This window comes from Sus scrofa, chromosome 7 (genome assembly GCF_054392235.1).
Source record: "Sus scrofa isolate SSC_HxYL_T2T_F1_AM1 chromosome 7, Sscrofa_HxYL_maternal_Yorkshire_Landrace_v2.0, whole genome shotgun sequence".
In the NCBI taxonomy this organism is placed as follows: domain Eukaryota; kingdom Metazoa; phylum Chordata; class Mammalia; order Artiodactyla; family Suidae; genus Sus; species Sus scrofa.
The window spans coordinates 126,129,857-126,156,073 of NC_139389.1; the positions used below are offsets into that span (position 1 = coordinate 126,129,857).

The window sequence follows — 26,217 nt, forward strand, 5'->3', positions numbered from 1 at the left end:
GGTGGTGGTGATGATGGTGGGGGTCGTGGTGGAGTTGATGGTGGTGGTGATGATGGTGGGGGTCGTGGTGGAGTTGATGGTGGTGGTGATGGTGGGGGTCGTGGTGGAGTTGGTGGTGGTGATGATGGTGGGGGTCGTGGTGGAGTTGATGGTGGTGGTGATGGTGGGGGTCGTGGTGGAGTTGATGGTGGTGATGATGGTGGGGGTCGTGGTGGAGTTGATGGTGGTGGTGATGATGGTGGGGGTCATGGTGGAGTTGATGGTGGTGGTGATGATGGTGGGGGTCGTGGTGGAGTTGATGGTGGTGGTGATGATGGTGGGAGTCATGGTGGAGTTGATGGTGGTGGTGATGATGGTGGGGGTCGTGGTGGAGTTGATGGTGGTGATGATGGTGGGGGTCGTGGTGGAGTTGATGGTGGTGGTGATGGTGGGGGTCGTGGTGGAGTTGATGGTGGTGGTGATGATGATGGTGGGGGTCATGGTGGAGTTGGTGGTGGTGGTGATGGTGGGGGTCATGGTGGAGTTGATGGTGGTGGTGATGATGGTGGGGGTGATGGTGGAACTGGTGGTGGTGATGATGGTGGGGTCATGGTGGAGTTGATGGTGGTGGTGATGATGGTGGGGTGATGGTGGAACTGGTGGTGGTGATGATGGTGGGGGTCGTGGTGGAATTGGTGGTGGTGATGGTGGGGGTCATGGTGGAGTTGATGGTGGTGGTGACGATGGTGGGGGTCGTGGTGGAGTTGATGGTGGTGGTGATGATGGTGGGGGTCGTGGTGGAGTTGATGACGGTGGTGATGATGGTGGGGTCGTGGTGGAACTGGTGGTGGTGGTCATAATGATGATGGCAGAGGTGGCGATGGTGGTGGGGTGGTCATGATGGTGAAAGGCCAAACGAAATCAGTGCCGTGGTTCTCAAACCCGTCATGTCGAGCCATTCGAAGCTCAGTCCAGAGGCCCTCTAACCCCCAAAGTCATTCCTCTCACACACAGGGCATCGGGACGGCTGGGAGGAGGCCTTGAGAAGGCTTTGCCCGCACACTGAGACTCTGAATTCGCAGTACTGCTTTCTGGCCTGGCTCAAATCCCACCTCCTCCCTCGAGTGGTGCAGGAGGGCGTCAGCCCCCCGCCCCAGGCCTGAGTGGCCCCGGCCTCCTGACAGGTCCACGGCCTCCCTGCTGTGGAGCCTGGCCCCATGCTGAATCCTGCTGTCTCTTGAGTGGAACTGAGGCCCCTGGGGGCAGTATCTCAGATACTTCCTGTACCCTCAGTAATGCTGGGGCTGAGCCTGAACCGGCCTTTGCTGGGGGCTGTCTGACTTCAATGTTTAGCGTCATCCTCGAGAGCTCAGGGGTCAGTTGCTTCTGCCTTCTCAAATGGCCCCAAGCCTCCCCAAACCCAGTGTGAGAAGGACGGGTGACTAGTTTGATGCCTGTGGGTCAAGGCCCTTTGTGGTTCGTTTAGGGGAGGGAGGGCCTGTGAGGTGGTTAGCAGCAGTTTCATAACGACTGTCGGGGGACTGTCAGGCCTGTTCAGAGACAACACTATTATTGGCCGCACATTTTCTTGTCCCCACTCACAACGGTCCCCTGAAGAAGCTAGGCCTGAAGTTAGAGATTCATTTCATGGGGAAACTGAGGCCTAGGGAGAGCTGTGACTTGCGCAGGGACCCCCCGCTGGTTTGCGGTGAGGCCTGGAGCAGCAGCCTCGACGTGCATGTCCCGGTCCAGACGTCTTGGTGCCAAAGCAACATTCTGCCGATGCTAATGCGCAAGCAGACATCCGCCCCAAACGGGCTCTGTGGTCCAGTCAGCTTGAGAAGGCGTCCCCCATTCCCCCACCCTCCTCTTGGGAGCTGCTCCCAAATTCTCAGGAGTCCTGACTCATTTTGCTTTAACCCAGCACAGGCCAGGGTCTAGGGTCTGAAACCCCCATTTGTGCAGATGCTCAGATATTTTGTGGAAGTCAGAAGGGGCTCACACGAGTTTCCTTGTGTATGACGGGCTCCTGGAAGTGAGCCTGCATTGACCTCTGCCCTCGCATCTCCCTTACCCTTCCTACTGTCCCACCTGCCCCTTTTCAGGGGCCTCGGGGAGCTCTGACCTTGCTGAGGGGGCTTGAGCTGGGACATTGTGGGTCAGGTGCGTTTTATTACGGTGAGATCCAGTGTTGCCCCCACCATGAGGCCACCAATGGTCTTCAGAGGCTCCTCAAAATGCATCATTTATCATTTAGATTCCAAAATTTATATGCCTCAATACAGAGGGGCCGAATAGACATCAGAACCAGGAATCCAGAAAATGGCCAGAGGCAAAAATCACTGGGCCCAAACCCACATGACTTTTCTCCCTCATAAATATTCAATCTTGGGCTAAGTCTGAAAAATCCCCTGCAAGGGGTCCCAGTCAGGGGAGGTGAGGCTTCGGGCCTTCAAGGGCGGGTGACAGAGAAGGGGAAGCCGCAGGAGACGGGTAAAGCTGGAGGGCACAGGGTCCCTGCCCTTTCAGGGGGCGGCCTTTCCTCCTGCCAGAAGAGGAGGGAGATCTGAAGCCAGGACGCTGCCTGGGGGACCCCTTTTCTTCTCTGGGCCTTGGGGGAGACTGGCTCCGAGAGCCTGGCTGGAGGGATGCTGGGGACAGGGCCAGGACAGAGCCCCAAGGCCTTCTCAATGGCTCAGCCAGCTTTCCAGGTGTGAAAGGGGGTCTTGGCAGGGGCTCCGCCAGCAAAGAAGTCAGCTTCTGGCAACACCCCCTCAGGATGGGGTCGGGAGGGTGAAGAGAAAAGGGGGTTGCCCCAAGGCCTCTTCTTTTTTTGCCTTTTTAGGGCTGCAGGTGCAGCATGTGGAGGTTCCCAGGCTAGGGGTTGAATCGGAGCTCCAGCTGCCAGCCTACACCACAGCCACAGCAGTGCGGGATCCAAGTTGCATCTGCGACCTGTGCTGCAGCTCAAGGCAAGGCTGGACCCTTAACTCACTGAGCGAGGCCAGGGGTCGAACCTGTGTCCTCATGGATACTAGTCAGGTTCCTGACCACTGAGCCACAACGGGAACTTGCAAGGGCTCTTCGGAGAAGTGAACTTGGTCTGCTCCCCTCCTCCACCAGAGCTGAGCGCCCAACCGCTCTGCCCCCGGGCTGCTGCCCCAGCTTGCTCCCAAAGCCTTGTAGGGGTTCATTGGAGCCTGGAGGAAGCTGGAGTTTTACCTACAAGAGCTGGCTCTGCCTCGAACCCCCTTCTCTGTCCTGTGAGTGTGGCTCTTCAGGGCAATGCTGCATCAGTGCTGGGAGGCAGAGGTCAGGCTCGGTGAACCCCGGCTCCACCACTTTCTAGCTGTGTGACCCTGGGCAAGCCACTTAGCCTCGCTCGGCCTCAGTTTCCTGGTCTATAAAACAGGCACAACAAGGGTGTCCGTTTCATAGGCTCGTTGGGAGGATTAAATGCGTTAATGCACGTCAAGCCCCTCGATGCGCATCTGGTATACAGTAAGTGCTCCATAAGTGCGTGTTAGCGCTCAGCACTGCTTTGGAAAGGGGTCAGTGGGGAGCCGCTCCTGTTGGCAGCGGCCAGCGTTCTCCAACCCGCACAGATTTCCCACCTAAAGCGCACCCCGCGGGGATCCGGAAATGCCAGGGAGGCTTGTGGGGACCCAGCCAGGGAGGCCTCCTAAAGCAAACACAGGCCTCTGCACCCCAGGGCAGCAAGAGACGGGCACGAGCTGCTCCCTACACGGCCTGGTTCCTAAAACCAAGAGAAAGCCAAGTGAGCTCTTTTGGGGCCGTGCCTGGTTCCCGCCGGTCCGCGGGCAGCATCGCCCACCCTGACCCCCTCCCCGGGGACCCCCACCCTGCCCAGGCCAGGCCAGCGCGCAGCGGGCGCCCGCCTTCTCTGCTTGGCCCTCGGCCGACCGCTCAGGGCCGGCAGGACGCCTGGGCAGGGAGGGCCAGGACCCGTCGCCCTCGCGGTTCCTGCTGACATCGAGGGGACAGGTCCCACCCTCCGCCCGCTGCTCTGCTGGGGAAGCCGGAGGCCAGGAACAGCTCTGAGGGCCCGAGACGGGGGCTGCCGGCTCGCTTCTTGCCTCGCGCACCCCACGGAGGGTCTGTCGGGTGCGGTGGGGTCGAGGGGCTCAGACGCCCTCTTCCAAAGGCCTTACATCCTCCCCACTACACACCCCTGACACACACACACACACACACACATACACAGAGATACATGCCCCCCAACTACACGACACGCACACAGCACACACACATACGTGCCTCTGCATACGCCACACACACAAACACACATATCACACATGCCCGTGTGCACACACATACATATGTGCTCATACATGCCCCCACATGTATACATATATGCATACACGCACGCACACACACACACACACACGCAGAGTACCACGATGAGATGCCTTTATAAACGTCGGACTTCTCCCGACCTGGGTCAGGAAGCCACACTCTCTGGGCCACGGAGGGTGAGAAGCCGCAGGGCTCTTGCTGCCTGCATCCTCTCCCGTCAGCCAGGCCTGTGGCTGAGGAAGAGCCTCGCACTCCAGTAGGGCCCCCTGTTCTGACCGTCCCCCAGGGGCGTCCTGGTTCAGCCCCCTCTGCTGAGCAAGTCAAAGGATGGCGCCTGGGAGGCTCCAGGGCTCCCGTCCTGCTCAGGAGGCGGCTGGCGGGACGAGGCACCCGGATCTTATCCTGAGTGCAGTGGAAGCCACTGGAAGACTCCGGCTATCGGGGAATTCCTGTTTATCCCCTCCCCCTGACCCATGACCTTGACCCAGCATGTCTGGAGAGATGAGTTCAAGGAGGATGGAGCTTCTGGGTGACAAAAAGCCTTAAAGGAGTTCCCTGGGGGTTCAGTGGTTAAAAATCCTGTGTTGATCACTGTGGCATAGGTTCAGTCCCTGGCTCAGGAATTTCCACATGCTGTGGGCGTCGCCAAACAACAATAACAACAACAAAACAGAAAAAGACTGGAAGTTCCTGTTGTGGCTCAGCAGCTTAAGAATCCAACTAGTATCCAAGAGGACGCGGGTTCGATCCGTGGCCTCCTTCAGTGAGTTAATGATCTGGTGTTGCTTCAAGCTGTGGCACAGGTCACAGACTCAGCTCGGATCTGGCGTGGCTGTGGCTGTGGCTGTGCCGAAGGCCAGCAGCTGCAGCTCCCATTCAACCCCTAGCCTGAGAACCTCCATATGCTGTAAGTGTGGCCCTAGAAAAATAAAGAAAACAAGAAAAAGGCCTAAGAAGCAGCGACCCGGGACTCTTGTGGGACTCCCATCCACCAGCACTGGGCTCCACAGCCCCACGGCGAGGGGGACATGGGGCAGACAGAGCAGCTGGTCCCTGCAGCCTCCCACCCCCTATGGCCAGGAGGGATTCATCACTCACCACAGTACGTGACCCCTGGCGGGAGGGGCACCAGTAAGCCCAGATAAGTACCTCAGCCCAAGGCAGGTGGGGACACCGGGTGCCCCCAGCCCCTTCTGGGCCCAATCTCTTCTCAGAGGGAGGAGTGTCGTGATGATGAGAATAATGAGACACACGGTGGCATCTGGGACTCAAAAAAAAATCTGCATGCTGATCCTGCCACTGGGGCAGGCGGGCAGTGTGGCTCAGCGAAAGGGGCGCTGCCCCGGGGGTTAGAAGGTGGAAAGCAAAGCACAGGAACCACCAGCCCAGGTCCCAAAGGAGGTAAATGGTCTCGGAGCAGCCAAGGCCACGCGTCAGTGCTCAGCATCAATGCCAACAGGGTCCCTCCTCGGAACACGCTAGCTGACTTCACCCACAGCACAGCCAGACCTGGTGGCCTCGAGCTCCAGCCAGAGAGGTTGGCTTTGGGGACCTGTGGTGGGAGGCGTTGGTCTAGGGAAGGGCTGGGTCCCAAGCACCCAATCACTGCATTAGGTTCCCACCTGGCCAGAGAGGTGTTGGCGCAAGACAACCCTCGTCTCAAGACTCCAGGGACCCAAGATGCGTTCAAGGTGAATTTCTTGCTCCTGGAAGTTCATGGTGCACTGAGGTTGGACGAAGAGGTTCCACTCCTGCCCTGAATCCCTGGACCCAGCCCACCTCGCCTTCCTCTCGCACCTGCTCTGACCCTGACTCAGACTCAGGAGTTCAGCAGAGGCTGGGAGAGAGAGGGGCGGGCTGAAGGTGGTGGCCTCTGGGAGGAAGAGGTGGCAGCAGGTGGCAGGGGCTCCTCTGAGGCAGTCACAGCCTAGGGTGTGTCCCGTACAGGTGGGTGGGAGGCCAGGCCTGTCAGGGCGTGGGGAGGGGACCACTGAGTCAGGCAGCGTGCACTGGAGCTTGTGATGGGGAAGGGGCTTGGAGGGAGGGGACAGAGATGGCAGAGGGGCTGCCGGAAACCAGAACTGGTGAGGGGGCGGGGCCAGGCATTCAAGTTGGGTGCAAGTTACTCTAAAAACCGATTCTACTTCAGCCACCCACCGAGAGAGGAAGAAAACAGGTGAGTTTACTGAAATTCTGCATAAAGACGGTCAATCTGAAAGGTAGGCTCTGGCAAGTCTACATACGCGAGCCTCCACTCGCACCACAGAAATTCACAGCGCCAGGCGCTCTGGGGGGATGAGGTGATGAGACAGGATGACCGCTGCCCCCTCTTCTTGGGGACGTGCACATAGTGACATGCACACGTAAACACCCACGTTAACCGACCCAGCAGAAACCTAAATCCAAGGAGAGCTACAATGCCAGCACCTGGCAGGAAAGATCTACAACCAGCCCAGGACGCCACGTCCAACGGGGTGTGTTTGAGCTGGGTCTTGAGTGAGCAGTAAGGACCAGGGAGCCAGGAGGGCAGCTCCCTGGATGTGAGAGGAGGGCTGGACACCCCTGTGTCCTGAACCACGTCTCCTCCTGTCAGGCCTCAGTTCCCCCGCATGACCATGGAGGCTTATTCTAGCTCAGACACCACAGGAACCTCAATTGTCCCCCTCCATGGGCATTCTAGCTGCCCCGGGGACCAAGTCTTCTCAAAGTGCCACACACTCAGTGAGAGCTAACCCTTCTCTGGGCCACCCTAAAGCTCCAAAAAGAATGCCAATTCTAAAAAGAAAATTAACTTTGCTGACTGATTTGCTCTTGAGTCTATGATTCAGGAAAGATCTTGGGAAAAATGGCATGATGGAGCCACGCTAAAGAAATAAAGGATTGGAATGGGAGGGGGAGAGAACAGAATGCAGCAGCAGGTTCCCAGAGAGCAAGGCTGTTGGAGAAGACACCATAGCCCAACGGCTGCGGAGCATGCTCAGAGAGCTACCATCCACCTGGAGAGAGGACGGACCCTCCAAAACTAACATGGAACGGACCGATTGTTCACCCGATGTATTTCACCATACGGAGAGGAGGCATTGCTAACGCCAGGGCAGGAAACAAATCATAGTACACCATGTGACTCAGCCGTGAACAAAATGCACCTTTTCCTACTAAGGGAGACACTGGCTAATCACTGAACCCCTCTTTGGCGATACCTATAGGGAATGGGTGGGATGAGGGAAAGGGTTTTATAAGTCTGTGGGTAGTTGTAGGGTCCTGAACCTTAATCCTCTATAGTGATGTCAACTGACAATATTTAAAATGGAAAGAAAAGAGCGTATCCACGTCCCCTAGAATATGGAGGGAAATACCAGAAGAAGCAACTAACGCTCAAAAGTGGTTGCCTCTCAAGAATGAGATTCGGTAGTCCCCATTGTGGCTCAGCAGTACCAAACTTGACCAGCATCCATGAGGACACAGGTTCGATCCCTGGCCTTGCTCAATGGGTTAAGGATCCGGCATTGCCGTGAGCTGCAGTGTAGGTCACAGATGTGGCTCGGGTCCAGAGTTGCTGTGGCTGTGGTGTAGGCTGGCAGCTGCAGCTCTGCTTTGACCCCTAGCCTGGGCACGTCCATGTGTCACAGGTGCAGCCCTAAAATGGAAAAAAAAAATGAGATTTGGGGAGCAAGGGAGACAATCAGGGAGCTGCTGTTTTTAATAGACTATGACTCATTTGATATTTTAAACTATCTGCATGCACTGCTTTAATAAAAATAAAAAGTAAATTAAAAAGTGGTAATCAGCGTTCAAGCCATAACCGTATTGTCTAACCATAAAGCCCTTTCAAAGGGCACGCACGGCAGCCTGACACTCTGTGGGGGCGACGCAGTCCCTCTCCCACCTCCTTCTCTCCCTCTCCTTCAAGACCCTGAGGTTCTCTTTCTCCACTTCCTACCACGCAAACTTTAAAAGCACCTCACGTGTTAATTTGCGCGCGCGCGCGCGCGCGCGTGTGTGTGTGTGTGTGTGTGTGTGTGTGTCCTGCTTCCCCCATTGGCAGGGGGAGGGCAGGAGCGCCGTCTCGTTTCTCTCGCCCTTCCCCACGCCTAGTCTAGTCCTCAGCCCACCATCGGCGCTCAATAAATGCATGTGGACCAGCGCTGACTCGATGAGCCATCTGTGCCAGTCAGCGGGTTTTAAGGCCCATCGAGGACACCTGGGCGTTCCAAGGGGCCTGGTCGACTGGCAGCAACTCAACGAAAAAGGGATGCACATGGGAGCCCAGCACTAATGCGCATGCGGGCGTTGTAGTCCACAACGCGCGCTCAGGCACGCGCGCTCAGGCACGCGCGCTCAGGCACGCGCGCTCAGGCACGCGCGCTCAGGCACGCGCGCTCAGGCACGCGCGCTCAGGCAGCAGCACGCACGCTTATTGTCTGCAATTAGCGGCCCACAGGATCGGCCAAAGTGTTCTACAGCCTTTTATTGGTCTTTCAGCCAATACCCTGTAAATTAGAAGGAAATGACTGTCAGGTGGCTTAATGGCAAATCGATGGCAGAGGGTGAAAGACCCGCGCCAAGAGCCGCCAAAGGAGGCAGGGCCTCTCTCACTTGCCTGGGGAGTAGGGGTGGTTCAGGGGAGGGGGCTGGGAGGGCCGGGGCCATCTCTCCTCAGCTCAGGCCTCTTCTCCGCAGGAAGGGTGTGGCCGGCAGAGAAGCTGCAAATCGCCTAGGAGAGCCGCCTCACTCTTGGGGGTCCTCAGGCCTGTGGGGTGCACCCCCCGGCCCTCCCACCCGGGCGGTGGGCACCCTGCAACTTGGAGCTTGATCTCCACGCCTCTCGCTGACTCGGGTCCTTATCCCGCCCTGGACCAAGAGGTTCTGCATCCCTGCTCCTCTCCCACTGCAGCGCCTGGGCCTTGGAGGGGTGGGGGCGCACTCTGAGTGGCACCCACTTCTCCTCGCAGGGTGTGTGCACAGGGAGGACGGCGCTTTGCCTGAAGCTGCCACCATCAAGCACAGCCCCAGCGCCTGGCCGGGTATTTCCATGTCTGGGTGGTATCTGCAGGTCTGGTGGGTGGAAGGACTTAGCCTCAGCGGTCCTGCCGTCCCAGGACAGGGAAACAAAGGCTCGGGGACCTGGACAGAGACCTGGAGGTCCTTGACTTTGCCGATGGGGGCAGTGAGAGGTCCTGACTCCCAGCCCTGGGTTCTTTTAACAGCTCCAGCTGTCCTGCTGTCTGATGACAAATGCACACCCGGCCTGGGGTTGGGGTGAGGCCTGGACTGAGCACAAGGCCCAGAGTGCTCAAGGGCTCTGGGGCCTGACCATCCCGTGTCTGTGGATAAAGAAGCTGTTCACAGCAAGCTCAGGGCACTGGGCCACTGCAATGCACGCTGTGTGGTCTCCCTGTGGCCGGACACCCTCCAGAATTTGAATTATTGGCGGTGGACTTGGGCACCACTTCACCTGTTAGTCCCACTGACCACCCTGTGGCTAAAGCCTATCCCCTTCCAAGAAACCTCTCAGGGCCCCAGGGCTGGGTGAGGCACCCCCTCCTCTGGGATCCCCCATCCCAGATGCTGCCCAAGCACCCTATCACCTGGCACCGAGTTGGGACCCTGGGAATGTCTGTTGAGTCACAGGATGAAGTTCGATTCACGGAGTCTGTGTGTGGAAAGTGCCAGTTAGATTCCACCTCCCATCAAGGTCAATGCCCAGTGAGGGCACCTCGGGGAACCCCTTCGACACTTGTTGCCCAGGATCCTCCCATCCCCATGGCCACACCCTGCAAGGCAAGCCCTTCTGGCGTCGCCAGCATCCCTTCCTTCCCATCCCAGCTGATTCTAGAACCCTCCTCCCAGCAAACTGGCTCCAAAAGGCTGTGGTGGCCATTCACAAAGATCTCTTGAAATCCTCTCTTAGGACTCTGGCTGTGAAAGTTGTTTGTTTGTTTGTTTGTTTGTTTGTTTTAGGCAGGGTTTGTCACTGAATTTTCCTTTTGATGGTTTTACTGTTGACACGGAAGGCTTTTGTTTCCTGAGAGAAAAGGCGTGTTTCAGATGAATTATTCACCAGAAAGAATTGACAGTGAGCAAAAAATCCTCCATTTACTCTGGAGAGAAATGCAGACAGACAGCTGCTTGGGCCAGGCTGTCTCTGAGGACACCCCCCCCCCCCGCCCCCGGCCAGCAGAGCTCAACAGGGGAGCTGGGGGGGGGGAGCATTTGGTCTCCTACACAGGGTGTAACTTCTGCCTCCCTCTCTCTCAACCCACAAGGCGTTGCTCCACCTTCCCCAGGTCCAGCTACCTACCAGGAGGGTTCAGGGAGAGCTGGCCTCTGTTTCTGCCTCCACTAACCCTAAATAGCGCCCCCTCCTGTCTCGGATTGTCTTTCTGCAGAGGGCTGGGTCTTGGCCCAGAGAAGGATGCGGATCAAGGCCCTGGCACAGCAAAGGCTTGTGATCCCTTGTACTACGTGGGCCTGGGAACCTGGCATCTGTGCCCCTATCTCCGGAGCTCCCCTGTTTCTTGGGGTTGGCCAGTGGGAATCGCCTTCAGGACACCTGGGAGCTGGAGGTAGGTTGGGGAATTTTCTCCTCCCGTTTGCTGTTTTGGGGCTGCATCTCCAGCAGTTTCGACCACAAGGCCTGCTGATTAGCCCCCCTTTCAAGTTTCCGGGCACCCTAGGTTCCCCTGGCACTATTTCCCTCGGCCTAAGTGTGCTAACAGCTCCCACTGCGGTTAGCCTTTAAGTGTTTCAAGAATTCTATTGCTTCCTGGACCTGTCAGGGCCCCTGGAGGGAGCCACACCCCCATCCCTAGGAGGAAGCCCCGCCCACACTCCTGGAAGGAGCTCCGCCCACACCCCTGGAAAGGAGCCCCATCCACGCCAAGGAAGGGAGCCTCTGAGCCTTGTGACCTGAGCTCTGTCTTTCCAGGCTGCTGACAGACCCGGGAAGCAGGAGCCTAGGGTCTGCAGGAGGAGACGAGGGAGGCCCCTCTGGTTGCTCTGAGGGAGGTGCGGGCGGCGTCTGCACACCCCTTCCAGGGAGCCCCCCAGCCCCGCAGGCCACAGCTGGCCGCCAAGCCACAGGGCAGGGATGGGAACATGAGCTGCTCCTCCGGACGGGCTTTCCCTGCCCTGCTGCTGCTGTTGGAGCAGGCAGCCTTATTATCAGAAGTCTGGGGCAGCCAGGGACGCAGAAGCGACTGTGTATCTTTTGGAAGAGCCTGAACTTATTAAAAAAAGCTGATGCAGCCCGTCTCTGGTGGGAACGGGGGTCCTAGAGGGGACTGGTGCTCCAGGGGGCTCCTGCATACTCTTCCTCCAAAACCTTCAATAGCTCCCTGAGCCTCCTGAATCAGGGGCCAGTTGCTCGGCCTGGGGGGGCAAACGCCCCGGGTGGGCTCCCTCCAGCCTCATCTCCCTCCTCACAGGGCCATCCTGGGCCTGGTGCTTTGGGCTCACACAGGTGCCTTTGCCTCCCCTGCTCTGCTTCTTAAAATCTTTCCCGCTGCCCCAGGCTCTCAGCTCAAAGGCTGTTTCATCCCCTCGGAGTTACCATGACTCCTGCCTCTTCGGTCTGGTCACCAGGACACTCTCGGGCTGTTGGCCTGACGTGACCATGAGCACATTTTAAGACTTTTAACTTGATATAGTTTACTCTTTCTTCTTTTGAATTATTAAAGTGAAACCACATAGAACAACTGATTAAAAGGGTGAAGTAGAATCACTTTGGTCTTGTGATTGCTCAATACAGATCCTCTAACTCTGGGCCTTAGGGAATTTTTTGCGAAACTTTCTTAAAAACGCATTAAGATCCCTATGACCCGCTGGTGTTTTGCAACATTATTGTTTGTCTTTTGATTTTATCTTCCCCAGTGTCCCCCCAGGACAGGGAGGCTTTGTGTGTGTTTTGTTGTTGTTGTTGTTTTTGTGGGGTTTTTGGTTTTGTTTTATTTTGTTTTTTTTTTTTTTTAGGAGGCTAAGAACTGGAAAGCAAGGGACATAGCCAGAGTTACTGTGTCACACTGCAGGGGATGTCACACTGTGTCCTACTGTGCCATACTTAAGGCTCTGGACACACCTCTAACTTCCTTAGGCCCCAACAATAGCCACATTGAGCTGCAGACCCCAACTCAACACAGATGGTGCCCGGTAATCTTTTTTTTTTTTTTTTTTTTTTTGTCTTTTTAGGGCCACAACCACAGCCACAGCATATGGAGGCTCCCAGGCTAGGGGTCTAATCAGAGCTACAGCTGCTGGCCTACGCCACAGCCACAGCAACTCGGGATCCAAGCCACGCAGGTCACACTACAGCTCATGGCAATACCCACTGAGCAAGGCCAGGGATCGAACCTTCGTCCTCATGGATACTAGTCGGGTTCATTAACTGCTGAGCCATGACGGGAACTCCACAGTAACCTTTTTTGAAAACCAGTATGAGATGGTAGTTATCAGCGGTTACTGAAAGATAATTTGCTGTTTGGATCTTTCATGACCCTGTTGGAACGCTCCTATTCATCCTTCAAAACCCAGCTTAGGTGACACACTCACAGAAAAAACCTTTTCTGAGGCGGCTCTACCTCTCCTTCTCCCAAGAGAACACTGACTGCTCCCTCCTCTGTCATCTCTCTTCCTCTATCTTCCGACTATTGAAACAATGAGCATTGGTGCAGCTCTGGGCGAACACGTGAGTACGCCAGGCACTGCAAAGTGTGCATATTGTGAAAACCATTCACAGAAGGCATCTCACCACTCCCCCCACTGAGACTGTTACTCTTTACCCCCGTTTGACCGATAGGAAAACAGGGCCAGAGAAGTGACTTTCTTCCGGTCACGCAACTTGAACTGGAGCCTGAATTTAGATCTAACTCCCAAACCCAGTTCCCACTCCAAACCAGCTCCTTCCAGAGCCTCCTTCACTCATTCTGCAAGGATTATTTCTGCAAGGGGTCGAATTGGAGATACAGCTGCCAGCCTAGGCCACAGCCACAGCAATGCCAGATCTGAGCCTCGTTTGCTACCGACACCACAGCTCGAGGCAATGCCGGATCCTTAGCCCACTGAGCAAGGCCAGGGATTGAACTCGCATCCTCATGGATACTAGTGGGGTTCTGAACCTGCTAGCCACAACAGGAATTCCAGGGTAGCTTTAAATTGCATGGAGCCTGACATATAATTGGTGCTCATCAAATGCTTGCTGAGCCCCCTAAAATGATGGGGGTGTAATAGCTGAGATCCACTTTAAAATATTTCAGCAAAGAAAAAGGTGCCAGGAAAAAGAAAGAGATAGAGTAACTATTAGCCAAATCTTGATAACTGTTGAATCAGAGTGAAGGTTGATGGGCGGAGATTGTACATTCTTTCTGCTGCTTCTATGCTGAACAATTTTTATAATTAAAAAAAAGCAGAATGGGGGTGGGCAGAGGAGCCCAGAGCCAGAGCTGGGTGAGCACTCACCTTTTTATGGCTTTGTAGCAAATGATGACAAGCACAGTGAGGAACACCAGGGAGGCACAACATACCGCAATGACGATCGCCAGCCCTGACCACCAGCTCTCCTCGGCCGGACACGAGGTAGCGTTGGGAGCTGAAAGAGACAGGAGCAGCCTGAGCGTCCCCTGAACGAGTGGGTCCCGGCGGGCGCCAGAGGTGGACTGTCGTGTGACACACACCAAGGCTGGCCTCACCAGCATCCATCACCCAGATGAAGCCTCCCCAACCTGTCCTGCCGTCCCCGCCCCCACCCCGCCAGGCGGCAGGTGACATCATGGTTGGCCTCCAGCCAGGCGACGTGCTCTGAGCAGGGGTTAAGCACCGCACCCTGGGCCATCCATCCTCCCTTGGCATGAGCTAACGGACAGCAGGGTCGGGTTTAATTTCCCATGAAAAATAACAGAACACCTCATTCTCTCAGTTGGGGCATTAAATCCGCTTCGTCTGAAGGTGGGGGCAGGGAGCAAGGCTCCCTGGGGGGAGGCGGGGAGGAGAGAGAGCGAGGCCTGTCATCGGCAGTTCCTTAAGCTGATTTCTTGCAAGAGGAAAGCTTTCTCCCTTCTCGGGTTTGGTGCATGTGGTGGGAATCCGCAGCTGTCTCGGGGGGCACGGGTGGCCACAGCTTGTAAACATCACTGACAAAGCACCTGACGTGGGTGCGGAGGAGGGTCTCCTTGTCATTACTCAGTCCATGGGGTCCTTGGGCTGAGCCCCTTGGCACTGGCTGGGTGGGTGGACCTGCACACAGCTGTAGACAAGGCTCACAGCAGAGCTGGTTTGCTGGGCCCTGAGCAAAGCAGAGACATCACACAGCCTCATCTCAGAGATTTTGGAAGACCCAGACCTAACGGGAAAGAATTGCCTGGGATTGCAAAAGGAAGGCGAGTGAGGGAAGGAGAGAGAGAAAAAAGAGGGAGAGAGGGGGGAGGGGAAGGGACGGGGAAGGGGTCATGAGGGAGAAAGGGAGGGAGGGAAGAAGGGGATGGATGGGTGGGTGGACTGACATACAGGCACTGCTAGTTTGGGGCAGTTCTTCAAGACACCTGAATATATGTGAACGAATCAAAACTATGCCCTAGATTTAATGATAGACACCCCGAGGGGTGCACCCTAGGTGGGGAATAGCCCAAAGGACGCCATGAGTGGCTTAATTATTACTGATGACGTCATGATCATCATCAAGGTGTAATTTACACACAGGGACATATAAGTGCACGACGGGATCGGCTTTGACAAATGCGGGCGCCAGCGTAAGCCACGCCTCTGCACGGACCTAGACCGGCTCCACCCCCAGGAAGCTCCCTGTGCCGCCTTCCAGTCCATCCCCACCCTGGAGGCACGCGCCGCTCTGCTTTCGCAAGTCGCAGAGGAGAGTTGCTTGTTCTTGAAATTCACATCCGTGCCATCACGCCCTGGGTATTTCGGCGTCCTTGATTGAGTGATGTTTGTGTGATTCACCCACACTGTCGCCTATTTCAGCAGTCCCTTCCTTTTTGCAGCTGAGTCCTATGAAATGGATAGACCACACTTTGTTGATCCTGTACACGTGCTGATGGACACCTAGGCTGTTTCCAGGGTTGACTTTTGTCAACAAAGCTGCTATAAACATCTGCGAACATGGTATAGGCATGCGTTCGTATTTCTCTACATGTTACGTCTTTCTCAGCTAGGGGTGGGATCGCTGGCTCCTATGGTGTGTGTCTGATGAGCTTTGTAAGGACGTGCCCGCTGTCTTCCCCAAACGCTTATAGTCGTGTACACTCCTGTTCCGAATAGGGAAAGATGGAGAGAAGGGAGGGGTTACAGGTTACCGAATTGTTATCGAATTGGGGCAGGGCTGCAGCTGGATTAGGAAACCCAGGAAGCCTTCCAGGGAACAGGTGCCGAAGCCCCATTCGCAGGGGTGAGGGCCCCAGAGATGGAACTCAAATCACCACAGCCACCCAGCAGATTCAGAAGTGCTTCTAAGAAATGGTTGGGACAAAGATGTCACTGAGCCGCCCGGCGGCTCTCAGCCAGGGTGAGATCAGGCCTTTAGAAGCCCCAACACTGAAAAGAGGGAGAATTCAAACGAGGGACAAACCCGACGATAATGGAGAGGCGACCCGAGGGATCCTCCGTTCCCTCGAGGATCCCGCAGTTCACTGCTGAACTTCTTGAGTGTTTCTCTGTGGAAACATCAAACCCAAAATCCCTACCCCAGTTGTTCCTCTTGGGGTGTCCCTGGCTTGGCTGTGTCTCCCCCGTGACAGGGCATAGACCTTCCCGGCAGCAGCAGTCATTGCTGGAGAGTCAGATACACAGGGTCCTGACCACATACGGTTTGCATTTTCACTGCAAAGGGAAGCAGTTTGGGGTTGGGTTTTTGTTTTAAGTGTTCCACATTTATTTATTTATTTATTTTTTGCCTTTTCTAGGGCCACACCTGCGGCATATGGAGGTTCCCAGGCTAAGGGTCTAATGGGAGCTGTAGCCTCTGGCCTACACCAGAGTCACAGCAATGCCAGATCTGAGCCGCGTCTGCGACCTACACCACAGCTCACGGCAACACTGGATCCTTAACCCACTGAGCGAGGCCAGGGATCGAACCTGTAACCTCATGGTTCCTAGTCAGATTTGTTAACCACTGCGCCACGAAGGAAACTCCCAGTTTTGGTTTTTGTCACTTTTCCTTCGGGCAGTAACACCTCTGGGCAAGTCTCCAGGGCCAAGCCTGCAGCCCATGGGGACCTGACACCAGTGGCTCACAGGCTCCCCAACACTTCCAAGGCCGGGGTGGTCACCTGCCAGTGTGTGGTCTCAGCCTGGGGCAGCACCCCTCCGGGGGGGACCTAGAAATTGGGGGGGGCTGCCTTCGGTCACCACAACGAGTGAGGCCAGCAGCTACAGCTGTTAACAGCAATGACCTGGATATCTTCATACCAGGTAGACTCGTCCCTCCAAAATGCCACCAGGGCCCCTGCTGAGAAATTCCGTCAACAGAAAGAAGATTTGATTCTAAACATCATTTGGAATTTGAGGCTAAATTTCAGAGGACCTCTCTTGATGCTCTTTCCTTTTTTTTTTTCTTTTATAGCCACACCCATGGCATATGCAAGTTCCCAGGCAAGGGGCTGAATTGGAGCTGCAGCTGCCAGCCTACACCACAGCCACGGCCACAGCAACACCAGATCTGAGCTGCATCTGCGACCTCCACCACGGCTTGCGGGAACACCGACTCCTTCACCCACCCAGCGAGGCCAGGGATCCAACCCATGTCCTCACAGAGACAATGTTGGGTCCTTAACCCACTGAGCCACAAGGGGAACTCCTTGATGCTCTTTTCTTAACATTCACTGCTAATGAGGTGGGAATTTCCTTCTTGCTGACTTTTTCCTAACAGTCAATACTGAAAGCAGGGAGGTTTGTTTGAGAGGGTCCTTCTTGGGCGCGTCCTCTGACGTTTAGCAGTGCTGCTCACCACATGCCTGTGGAGGAACTTACCCAGGCAAAAAGACCGGATCGGAAAAGGGGGAGGTATTTTATGAAACATCCCAAGGCATAAGTCTGGGATTTTGCCAAGAAAAGAGCTATTGTGTTCAAAGAAAGCAGCCTTATTTATCCTTGCTTGACTCACTCTTTTTACATTAGAAAGATCTGGGGGATGCTGGAGTTGGAGGAAGCCTAGGAAAGAGAATAATCCTGAGGCTCAGGATCCAAGGGTAGCTCTCCCAGGGGGCCAGGGTTAGGACCCCAATCTTTGGGCGGCAGCCCTCTCCAGAGGCGACGAGACCGGGCAGATGGATGGTGCATATTCGAAAAGCAAGCGCCGTGAAGTTTCTCACTCATTCATTCATTCAGCCACCAAACCTGGAGGTGCTTGGAGCCAGGAGCACAAAAAAATGAACCTTCCTGGGTCTGGGGCCAGCTGCACAAGACCTGATCACCTCACTTGAGGAGCCAGCAGGCTCCAAGAGAAGAGATACGAGAGGTGCTCAGAAGTTCAAGGTGAAGGTCATTTGTAGCTGAGAGGAAGCCCCTTGGCGCCAAGGTTCAAGGCGGGGGACGATGCCTTGTGAGAGGCAGGTAGTCAGACGGAGGAGGCAGAGGCCACCAGAGTGTGAAGTCCCAGACTCTGGTTCTCTGTCACTTGCCCTCGTTGCCAGGCAAGATTCTGCAAACACGACAGAGAGGCAGGAGGCTGTCATGATAGCTCAGGGGGTCACAGCAGCCTCTCCTGGGACTCAACGAGGCTTTGTCTGCTGTATTCATTAAACACTCCTGATGCCTGTAAAGATAATGAGACTGGCAACCAGAGAGCGACTGAGAATGACATGGGCTCTGTTTGGCTTTATCAAAAGAGCTGCTTTCTTTTCCACCAAGAAAGGCATCATTGAAAGCTTATATTTAGGACTTCTGCTTCTAGCAAGATGGAGTAACAAGAGCCAGATTTGGTACCACTAGTTCCCCTGCGCCCCGCCCCAACCCTGAAACATCTGAAAAAATATGTACCAAACAATGGTTTTCCAAATAGCAGACATCAGGGCAACAGAAGACAGTGGTCCCCGAAAGACAAGAAGCCAAGGAGGTGAGAGAATGTCCAAAGAGCCTGAGCTGCAGGCTTGGAGGGGAGAAGGGGCTGCGAGTCCAGGGAGCAAGAAGGACAGGTGAGGTCTCTCCCCAAGGAAACTTCCAGAAAAGCAGAGGGAGACAACAGTGCCCAAGGAAATCCACCCACAAATATATAATTACACATAGTGGCCAGTGCTGGAAAAGAAACTAAGAGGCCAAGATGTGCCCCCTGCAAGAGTCTGGAAAAGAAGCAGCTGGGTGGAGCTCCCTGGTGGGGCAGCGGGTTAAGGATCCAGCACTGTCACTGCTCCGGTCAGAGCTGTGCCACTGGTTCGATTCCCTGCCCCTGGAATTTCCAATAAAAATTAATTAATTAATTAATTAATTCAAATCAGTGAGTGTTATTAGACCAAAATTAAAAGAATCAGTTGGGAGGGGGGTCCCTTTGGATGTGCCTACCCAAGCGGGTAGCAACGGGGCTGAGCCCCAAGGAGGTTCCTGCCCGGGGCACAAGGACCTGCCCAAGGCCCGGTGCCACGGAGGATGCGCGTGAGGTTGGCTGCTCTCGTGACCAGCGCCTCCCTTATGTTCCTCACTGAGTTTTTGCAACTCTCAAATGGGACAGCGGTGACAGTGCTCTCGAGGGTACCAGGAGCAGCACCATCATTTGCAGGGCACTGATGCTGAGGTCACTGATAGTTTCCCTTCTGTAGGTGGGGCCTCTGAGGCCACACAGCCAGGGGCCTGCTGGGATTGGAACCAGGTGTGCCTGGTGACAGCGCTGATGCCAACTCAGCACCTATTTAGTAGGACCCGGGACCTGTCCCTTCTGTCTCGTCTGCAGAGCCGTGCACTGGGGATGTTTGATAGGAGGGAACCTAGTGGGGCACGAATGAATCAAAAGGACAAATCGGGTGAAAACAACCTCGGTTTTTCAAGGTTGTTTCTTTTTTTTAGGACCACGCCCGTGGCATATGGAGGTTCCCAGGCTAGGGGTCGAACGGGAGCTGTAACCACTGGCCTATACCACAGCTCATGGCAACGCTGGATCCTTAACCCACTGAGTGAGGCCAGGGATCGAACCTGCATCCTCATGGATACTAGTCAGATTCCTTTCCGCTGAGCCATAACAGGAACTCTGTTGTAAGGTATTTCAAAGGGTTCCTAGGAGAAGGGAGTGACGGCATGTTCTTTGTTTTGACTCATGTATCCATTGTGAGATGGAGGTTACGGTTTATCCCTGGCCCAGCCTCTGGCCCCTCCTGGCCACCTCGGGACGCCAGCCCTTCACTCACATGGCTCCCGAGTGAGCGCAGCCTGAGCACCAGGCACTGCTGGGGACTCCCCGGCGTGCAGTGGCCTCTGGGGCATCCTTAGCCGTCTCTCCTAACTTACCCAGTCTGATGAGTCGTGCCCCAGCTGCCCGAGTGGCTTGCCGATGGATGCCCAGGAGCTAGCTTTGGTCATGATCAGATGAGGAGGTGCCGCCGCTTGGCTTCCTGCTCCTGGTGGCCTCGCTCCCAGCCCACTGTATGTGCGTATCACAGCCCCTGAGCTCAGGCCCTTCAAGGGCCCCTGAGCTGCGGAGACCACTCTCCTTCAAGAGGTTAATGTCCATGAACACACTTCCCAAACCACAGCAGACAGCTCAGCCTCTTCTGCAGAAACTGAGGTCAGAGGCTGACCTGGGCCTCACGACACCACGGGGGATGCGCCATCCTTGGGTCCCAGGCACTGTGCTGGACTTTGGGAGCAGAGGCAAAGGGGACCATATAGCAGAGCTCCAAGGGACAGTCTCGGGGCACAGGTGTCGCTCAGGGCGGGTGGGCTCCCTCTCAGTTCCGTGCCCTCCTGCCCACATCGAGGGTCTTGGGGACACACTCCCGCATGCCTAGGAAGAGTGCACACACGTGGGACGCGGGGCACATGCTGCCAGCTGATGGAGCGTTTGAAGAGCGTTGAAGAGGCTGTTGACTCTCGCCCGGCCTCAGCCTGCTCACCGCCCCGCCCCAGCGGCTTTACTGGCTCTTGAGGACGGTGACGGGTCCAGGAACTTTACTCAGATCTTGGTGGGGTGGCAGAACGCAGTCCCGAGACCCTCTGACAAAGGAGGACAGGGAGCCTGGGAGGAGGGAAGGGGCAGACCCGGGCCTCAGGTCCCCCAGCCCTGCTTTACGTGCTGCTCCCCGGGGACCTTGAAGGACATGCGTTCTCAGAAGTCCCATCACAGGCTGACGGCCCTCCCTTCACTGCTTGGGGTCCCCAGCCCCAGCTGGCTCAGACTGCCTGACACAGACCCCAAGTCCACTGGGGGGGGGGGCAGGGCAGCGGCCCCTCCCTCTCCCACCCCGCCCCCACACAGAGCCCATTGTCTCCTGAGCACAAGGGACCAACTCAGGCCACCGCTCTCCATTGATGGGCACAGGGCATCCACGGGGAAGCCTGTGCCAGGGGCGTGTGCCCGGCCGCGTGGGCCAGCTCAGGGCGGGGCGCTGCTCAGTTCTCAGCTGAAGGCGCAGGAGAGTTTAGTGCACAAACACAAAATCGGACCGTGGCACTTTATCCAAACCCCTGAAATTGGCACCCATTTCTAGAGACGGGGGGAGTCTCCGAGTGGCCGGGACAGTGAAGATCTGCGCCTCGGCCTGGGGCCCCCCCCGCCCCATCTCCGCCCATGGGAACCTGGCTCTGGGCGCAGCACAGAGACGGCTGCTGCATCCGTCTTTCCCATTCCTCCCCCAGACCCGAGGTTCCTGCGGCAGGAAGCCCGTGGCTGCCCAGTAAGAGTGGACAGAAGGCATGAATTCTCCGCTCCTGGGGGCACCTGGGCAGCCTGCCTTTTCCAGAACCAAGGGACCTCTCCCTGCTGGTTGTACCCTGTGGCCTAAATGGGGTCACTGGCCTCCAGCTCAGGGCGGGCAGGGGGCCTGCTTGGGGGGCGCTCGCCCTCCACACCTCCCACAGCCCTGTGGTTTGTCTCCACTGCCTCCCAAATCCGGCCCAGGTGCTCCCTTCTTGCTCCTGCCAGCTGGGCTGTGCCAGGCAGCTGTGCATCCCCAGCATTCATGCGTTGGAGACAGAGCTGGTTGGTCTGCGGAAGCTGGGGTGGCCCTGGCCAGCCTCTGGCGAGGGGTTCTGCCGACAACAGACCTCAGTGAGTCACCGGGACTCCAGAGGGGCTGGAACCCCAGGGCTGACCAGGCTGCCCACATAGCTGGGCTTCACTGGGGGGGCTGCTCAGCGCCCCTGGTCCCCCCTTCACTGCTGGACCGATGGCCCTCCCAACATTCTCTCTGCCCTCAGCTTCTTCTCAGCCACTGCCCTGTGTGCAGCATCTCTCTAACCTGCTCCATGGGCTGGAAGCATCCAGCAGCAAGCCCTCACCTCCCCGCCCTGCCCTCCTCCCAGGCTCGGGCCCCAGACTGGGGGCCCGCGTGCCCCCAGCTCCACAGCTAGGCCATCAGCGGCCAGTGTGGCTGCGCCCTATGGCCCCTCTCCACCTGCCTCTCCCAGACTCCAGGGAAGCCCAACCTGGTCACCGCTGTCACCCAGCCCCTCCCTCCTGCGGTACGTCCCCCGGTTCAGCACAGCGGCTGTCTTCACTGGCTTTTCAAAGGACCTGGAGTTAAATTCCAGTTTCCGATGTTGAGAAAATCGTTGAGTCTTTTAGATTTAATATCAGTGTCCCCCACTAAGAATTGAGGGGAGCCAAGGGCACCTTCCCCACAGATACCCAATCAGAGGGTTTGCGGCAGACACCCCTCGCGGACCCAGCCCATCCGCCCCCTTCTCCTTAGGGGAACCCCAAATCTCCTCCTGTGTCCCTGGCCCCCCACAGGGCCCAGCTTTGGGGAGGCGGGTCCAACCCAGGAGGTGGGTATCCGCTCTGGTCTCAGCCAGGCCTGGCTGTTTCAGCCCATCTGCCCCAACTGAGTCGGAGGCGGGCAGGGTTGACCGTCACAGAGATGGTTTTGTGGGAGAGGTAGAGGAAGCTTGGCTGCGGCCATTTATGAGAAAATGTGGGAGGAGAAATGAAAACAGCAGGTGTGCACAGCTTGTTGGTGGAGTTTTGTTGCAACAGGGAACAGCAACATGGAGCCATAGCTGGGGGGAGAAGTGGTGACAAGAGAGGGACTCCAAGACGGGAGATGGTGGGCGTGACCCAGGAGGGGCTGGTGGCTGTGCCCAGGTGGGCAGAGCCGTGCTGCGGAGGAGCGGTGGGGAGAGAGATGCAGGTGGACGACAGGTGGGAGGCAGCGGAAGTTGCCCTTGGATGGGGTCAATGGTCTCAGCGAAGAGGCAGGCTGGGCCAGCAGCTGAGAGTTGGACAGGGGAGGTGCTGGGCGTGGAGGGGAGCAGAGAGGGTGTGAGCTGGTTTTCTCCAAGGGCAGGTGAGTGCCTAGACTGGGGAAGGGAGGGCCGGTGATGTCAGAGGGAGTCCAGTTCAAAGCTGGTCACGGTGTCCAGCTGGGTGCAGCTGCCTGGCGTGTGTGATGAAGTGAGTGCAGGGCGCTCGGAGAGTGGAGGTGGTGCTGGACCAGAGGCAGAGACAGAGGCACACAAAACGGTCATGTGATGGTGCCTGACTTCACTCGGGTGGGTGGCGGAGCTGGGATTTGAACCCACAAAAGGGCCAACCCCTAATCGCTACACAAACAAAAAATAAGCCAGCCAGCAAATCTGGGGGCGGGGACAATGCCAGTTGTGGAAAAAGGAAATTGGTGTCACCTGGGGTTTGGGGGAAGAGTCTTTGAGGAGGTGACATTGTGGTGGAGTCCTACAGGGCTGGGGCAAGGGACAACCCTATGGAAAAGTCCTACTGGGGCTGGCGGAGGCCAGCAAGGGAAGGGACAGGGAGCGGGCAGCGGGTGCCCCAAGCTTCTGCTGAGCCCTCCCCGCTGAAGCCCTGGTGAGGGGCTCGGGGCCCTTCCATCTGTGAGTCCCGGCCACTTGCCTGAGCTCCAGGGGACACTCACTCCTCTGATTCATTTTTCCTGCCTGGCGTCCCGGGCATGGAGCCCAGTGTGGTGGCACTGTGACTGCTTATCATAAAGGACACGGTTCTCAGGCTCAGCTTCTGAGGGGGAGCATTAAAAAAAAAAAAAAACCACCTGATACATTATTAATAATCGTCTCCATCATTCCTGTGCCTAATTAGGAAAGAAAGATGATGAATTGGACTGGAGGCTCTGCGGTAGGGGCAGTCGTGGCACTGCCCGATGCCAGGGCGAGGGCTGGTGGAGGCCCGGGCAGGAGCTGAGAACAGCAGGCCGCTGCCTGGTGCAATGCATTATGCTTCTGGTGGTGACTGCAAAACACGTCTCCCCTTGTTCTTTGCCCAAACAGCCTCTTTGTGAGGCCCCTCAAGGCCGAGACTTGTACTCAGCAGCACCGTTCTCTTAGGAGCTGCTGCCCACCACTTCTCTGCGCCCTGGGCCCCCCCAGAGCTGCCAAGCCTTCGCTTCCCACCCCAGGCTGCAGAAGCACTGCTGCGCAGAGTGAGTGATGAGACAGTGTCACAGGGGGCAAGCCCTGGGGGACCACTGGAGCCCAGCCTTAGTGCCCTGACTCCCCAGCATTCAAGCGCAACGTCACTCATTGGCTCAACACGTATCTGCTAAGAGCCTAAGTGCCAGGTGCCGAGGAGATGAAGGCCAGCGGAACCCGCCAGGGCCCGGGCCCCCATGATGGAGTCTGCTGGAGAATGGACGCGAATCCAGTCATCGCCAGCCAAGTGCACTCTTGAGTTCTCACTGACATACTTAACTGCACATGTGCCTTAGCTACACACAGCAGGAAACGACAAAACAAAAAGTAAGAATTCCCTGAACACCAAGAGCCAACGTAAGTTGACTGAGAACAGGCTCATGACCTTGGGATGGGGACAGGCTCCCGATGGTGTATGTTAAATGCCAGCAGAGTCCCAGAGCCCAGGTGATGCTCAGAACGTGCTGGATCACGTTCTCCCTGCCAGAGGGCACTGAGACTGGCACTGAAATGACAGGGTCTCATGACTGCCTGGTCAGATATGATCTGCTCCATCTAAACAGCTGAGAAGAGTGGTTCAGGATCAACTCAGACCCGTGGTGGACAAACTCTGGCCCCCAGGCCAAATCTGGCCCACTACCTGCTTTTGTCAATAAAGTTTTATTAAAACGCAGACACACCCATCTGTTTACATATTGTCAAGGCTGCTTTCTCCCTGCGTTGCTGCATCGGCAGAGTCGAGCAGCTGCAGAAGAGATTGTACAGGCTGCAAAGCCTGAGCCGTTAGCTCTCTGGTCTTTTATAGAAACAGTGTGTCTACTGCTCCCTAATGTGGGGTGGTCTTCACCTGAGATTCTTAGACAAGCTTAGAAAATTGATCTGACAGTCCCCTGAAATTATTCTCCAAATTTGCATTTTACAAGTAATTCTTTCTCTTTTTTCTTTCTCCAAACGTCACACCAGTGCCCTGGTGGTAGGTGTCTAGACATGTGACACGGGGCTCTCGTCTGTCTGGGAGTTTTAACACTGAGTCTTGGCTTGGCCACACCACACCTGCGAAGCAGTCTATTGCTGGGGTGACCACACTCCCTGGAGGGTTGATGGGGAGCATTCAGTGGGTCTTCACATCAGGTCTACTGCAGATTTAGGACGGATGCCCCCGGGAGCCACCTACACTAACTGTCCTTCAATGGAACAGGCTGATTCCTCGGGTGTCTGGCTCCAAGACTCTTTCTGGCTCCCAATCTGATGAAAGGCTGACCCTCATCTTAGCAGTGGCACAGGCAGCTCTGTTCCATTGCTGCTCTGGTTTTAAACACACAAGAGAGCAAGAGAGGAAGTTCCTGTGTGGCGCATCGGGCTGAGATCTGGCATTGCTGACGCTGCGACACAGGTCACAGTTACGGCTCTGGTTCGATCCCTGGCCCGGGAACTTCCACATGCTGCAGTTGTGGCCAAACACACACACACACACACACACACACACACACACACACACGAGAGAGAGAGAGAGAGAGAGAGAGAGAGAGAGAGAGAGAGAGAGAGAGCGAGAGAGAGCGAGAGAGAGAGAGAGAGAGAGAGAGAGAGAGAGAGAGAGGGAGAGGGAGAGACAAAGGCGAGAAGGAGCTCAAAGAGAGCTAGAGAGCAGCTCGCCCCTCTGTCCCTCCATCCCCCCCACCCCCGACTGGCCTCTCTGCGTGCATCTTGGGATCTTTTTGTTTGCTGGGCATTTGGACATAAGCTGCTGCAGCTGCTCTGCCCAGACCTGGCCATGAAGGTGTGTGGTACAAGGTGGGATCTGCTTCCTGCCAGGGCTGGGGTGCAGGGGACATGCAGCTACCCTGACTTTCCTGGGCACCTACACTTCTTTTAGAAGACTCCCCCCGGGGCTGCTGGGTGGCCAGGCACAGGCGGAGAGCCTGGGAATTTACTCCCCCAAAGCCCAGAGTGTCCTCGACCAGGGCCAGGTGCGACAGTCAGCCCCTGCCTTGTGGACGACAGTAAAGGCATCACCAGTCCTCCAGAGCTTCTGGCGGGATCAGGCTCAGGCCTCCTGGACTCTCACTTGGCCTCCTCCCCGTCCCTGTCCCATCTCCTCTGCCGCCTTCCAGTCCCCCCCCCACCCCGCCCCCCCGGGAATACCCGCTTTAAGGATCCTCATCTCCAGCTCTGAGGACAGGTTCCATGTCAGGAGCCCAGACATGAGGTCACCGCGGTGCTGAAAGCTCGTGGCTTATCTCCTAACACACCAAATAGAGGAAGTCACATCCCAGCGAGATTCATGCACACTCTCGATGTTCTGGATTGATTCCTTCCCAGAACCACCCTTTGCCACTTCTCTGGATGGAGTTTAAGTCTTGCTTAAAAGGTCCCTGTCAGATTAACCCAAGAATG

The 26,217-nt window shown here is 56.4% G+C and overlaps 1 protein-coding gene across 7 annotated transcripts in view; it reads right to left on the bottom strand.

Moving 5' to 3' along the window:
• PRIMA1 (proline rich membrane anchor 1) overlaps positions 1 to 26,217 on the bottom strand; it is a 63,782-nt gene that overhangs the window by 3,848 nt on the left and 33,717 nt on the right. For 5 of the 7 annotated variants that reach the window (XM_021099648.2, XM_021099650.2, XM_084966690.1 and 2 more), the window contains 1 exon segment: positions 13,750 to 13,879. In XM_021099648.2, coding sequence (XP_020955307.1) covers positions 13,750 to 13,879 — 130 coding nt within the window. 7 annotated transcript variants of the gene reach the window in all.